The sequence below is a fragment of the Neophocaena asiaeorientalis genome, unplaced genomic scaffold (assembly GCF_003031525.2).
Source record: "Neophocaena asiaeorientalis asiaeorientalis breed wild unplaced genomic scaffold, Neophocaena_asiaeorientalis_V1.1 scaffold280, whole genome shotgun sequence".
NCBI lineage: Eukaryota > Metazoa > Chordata > Mammalia > Artiodactyla > Phocoenidae > Neophocaena > Neophocaena asiaeorientalis.
Genome location: NW_020185321.1, coordinates 7,384,839 through 7,388,020, shown reverse-complemented (window position 1 = coordinate 7,388,020; position 3,182 = coordinate 7,384,839). Strand labels below are relative to the sequence as shown.

The following is a 3,182-nucleotide window of genomic DNA, read 5'->3' as shown; positions in this document are numbered from 1 at the left end:
CGCCCCCACCAATGCCCACCACCTGCGCCACTCACCTCGACCCAGTGCAGCCAGTGCTGCCAGCAGGCTCTTCTGGAACTCGTCAGCCTCTGCCGGACTCTGAAACGTCAGCCCAAACTTGCAGTCACCCAGGCTCCAGTGATGGAAGATGGGGTTCACCTTGTTGTAAACCAAGCCTGGCCGCAGGGTACACTCCAAGGTGGTCTGAGGGGGGCAGGAAGGGGCCAGGTCAGATATCCCCCCTTCCAGCCATGCCTGTGACTTCCCCAGACTCTATACCAGAGCATCCCACAAACCTCATTTCTCAACCCTAGGTGTACCCTTGAACCCTGATCAACACCCCAATACCACTCCCCAACTTTACTGAGCACACCTCTGATACTCCAATATTTCCCTCAAACCCCTTGATCCCTACATTTTCCTAACCACCCCCCCGCCCCATATCTCAATAGGAATCCCAAATTTTATTGAATGCCTCAAAAAATGAGTCAACCTCTTTCTGAGAGCCAATATCCCCCATGTGACTCAATCATACTCCCCAAGTTTTACTGAACATCTCAAAATGTTATTGTTAATCCCCTTCTGATGCCCCAATAAGCTCCCCAAATATTATCCCCAAATTCTTAACAAACTCCCACATATTTCCCTTCAGATGCTGGTCAACACCCTAGAAGTTCCCTCATCTTTTTGCCCAACAACACTATATTCTTTCACACCATGTCGAACCCCCCTACATTGTTCCTTCCGATACTTGCTCTGAAATTCAACCCTTACTCCAAGCCTTTTCAAACGATCCAAACCTTTCTACTACACCCCCAGCTGCAACATCAACATTCTCTTTCCATTTCAGGCCAGACAGCCCAGAACATTCCTGCTGAACCCACATTAGGATTGTAAACCCTATTGGACACTTCCAGACGGTCCCCCCACCAAATGCCTCCATACACTTAGGGCAGACAGGGGCCAGTGGTGTAAAATCCTCGTGGTGAGAATCTCTGAGCAAGATGGAGCCACGGGGAGGGTTCCGAGCAGAGGAGGGATAGGATCTGAGTCAGGTGTTAGCCCAGCCCCTTTTGAACAGACTGAGGTTGGGGGAGGGAGCAGCAGAAGGGCAAAGAGACCAGTGCGAGGCTGCTGTGACAGTCCAGCAGGCAACGGCAGTGGACAGGACCTGCTTAATACCCCCAGTAGTCCCCAAACTCCCCACTCTCAGACAGAGGACAGATATGCTTCCAACTCCATCCCACACCCCGGTGCTGCGAGATGACCTGACCTCACCTCTACATCCCCAGTCCCATTCCCCTACTTCCCCACACCCTCACCCTACCCCCACGCCCCAGGGTGGCTCACTTTCTGGTCCCGGAGGCGCTCCCCGTGGATGACGTAGTGCCCCTGGCGGGCCCCCCCCTCGGGCCTGGCCCCTCGGACCCGACATACGCTCACCTGGCTGAGGCCCCCGCCCCCCACAGGCAGCCAGCCCCCACTGGAGTCATCTCGGGCCATCACCACGGCTCGGACCCGAACCATGTACCTGGAGGAGGTGGGGGGACAGGGACAACAGGGTCAGTGAGCGTCAATCCTGCTCTCCAATTCAGTGTTCCCCCAACCCTCATCTCTGCTCTTCATCCCTCACAGCTGGATCTACTGCACCCTTAGCCACCCCTACTCACCTTACCTTCCACACCCACCTCCTCCCCTAGGCCCACTGTCTCCCCATACCCGTCACCTCTCTTATGCCCACCTTCTTCCAGCATGGCTTCTTTCTTCCTCTTGCCATCTCTTTTCTCCCATGCCTACCTTCTTCTCCATATCTACCTTTTTTCTCCATACCCACCTTTCCTCCCTTTCCCCATCTTTCCCATCCTCACCCCCATAGCTTTGCTCTTCCACTTCCCTTCCTCCTCCTGCTCATCCCCTATCAACCCTGTCTCCTTCTCCTCCCTCAGCACGTACCCACGGCCCCACCCATCGTCCCCCTCACAGCTGGGTGCCTGCGCATATGTATTTTCTTACAGCCCATCAACTCAGCTCCAGTCCCCCCTACACTGCCTCCGCACCCTGCCGCCCAGGCCACTGGCTGGGTGAGAAACCCAGGCTCTCTTCCCCCCCACCCCTTCCCGGATTTATGAATGAGACCGGATGCAAAGCTCACTGAGTCACCCAGCAACGGGAGATGGGCAGGGAGCAGGGAGAGAACCAGAAATGGCCAGAGACAGGCCGAAAGGGAGATGGAGGCAGAGGAAGCCAGAAACGGGCGACCGAGACACATCCAGAGAGCATTTCATTCACAAAAATCAAGCCTGCTCTCTCAGGCCCCTGCCGAGGAAAGGCAAGGGGCAGAGATTGCGGGGGGTGGGGGGCGGGGGGAATTGATCCCTCCTCCTCTCCCTCCCCGCCCCAGCATCTTTCAGAACCATCTTACCCCGCCCCCCAGCTCAAGGGACGTAGCCCTTCGCCCAGTAATCGGGATCAGCGTCCAACCCCTCACTACCGCCGAGCGCAGGGACCTTGGCGCCCCAGCCTTAGGGACCCCAGCAACGAGGTCTAGCCCCTTCCCCCACCTGCAGGCTGCCGGGTTTCCCCAGCCCTTGGGGAGGGGAAGGGGCGGCCGCAGCGCCCCCAGCCCCCTTTTCTCAATGGGATGGGATTTTGTGAATGAGCAGTCACGTGACGCTGCTTCCTTTGTCCGCCCGCCTCCCCCGACAACAGGTGAAGCAGAGAAAGAGGGCAGGGGTCCCCCCCCCCGCACCAGGGCCTACTGGGATGGGACGCCGGGCTTTCTGGATGCCCTACGCTCCCCACACATCTGTTTCCCGGGGGGAGTGGTCCCCTGAGTTCCCCAACGGTGAGGGTCCAGTACGGAATTTTATGAATGGGGCGTCCTCCGAGGAAGTCCACGGCCCCCAAATGGACACTGGTACCCCAAATGGCTGCCGCGCAGTTTGGGGGCCCCCACCCCCTTGTCCTCCCAGCTAGGGTCCGGGGGGGCGCCCCGGTGGGCAGGAGGCGCAGCGCGGTGCTGTCTGCCCCCTCACCGTGACAGGCGGTCTGTCAGCCCCCGCCCCCTCGCCCCCCTCTGCACCTGCCTGGGAGGCTCCGGCCGGGCTCCGAGCGGTGGCGACGTGGCCTCCTCCTCCTCCTCCTCCTCCTCCTCCTGTTCGCTCCGTCTCCCTCGCTGGCAC

At 58.9% G+C, this 3,182-nt stretch overlaps 1 protein-coding gene across 1 annotated transcript in view; it reads right to left on the bottom strand.

Moving 5' to 3' along the window:
* SPRED3 (sprouty related EVH1 domain containing 3) overlaps positions 1-1,531 on the bottom strand; it is a 5,409-nt gene extending 3,878 nt beyond the window's left edge. The window contains exons 1-2 of the mRNA XM_024733778.1: positions 1,351-1,531; positions 36-204 (exon numbers count right to left, since the gene is read on the bottom strand). Coding sequence (XP_024589546.1) covers positions 36-204; positions 1,351-1,527 — 346 coding nt within the window. The 5' untranslated portion in view covers positions 1,528-1,531. The remainder of the gene's footprint in view (positions 1-35; positions 205-1,350) is intronic.
* Between the last annotated feature and the right edge of the window lie 1,651 nt (positions 1,532-3,182).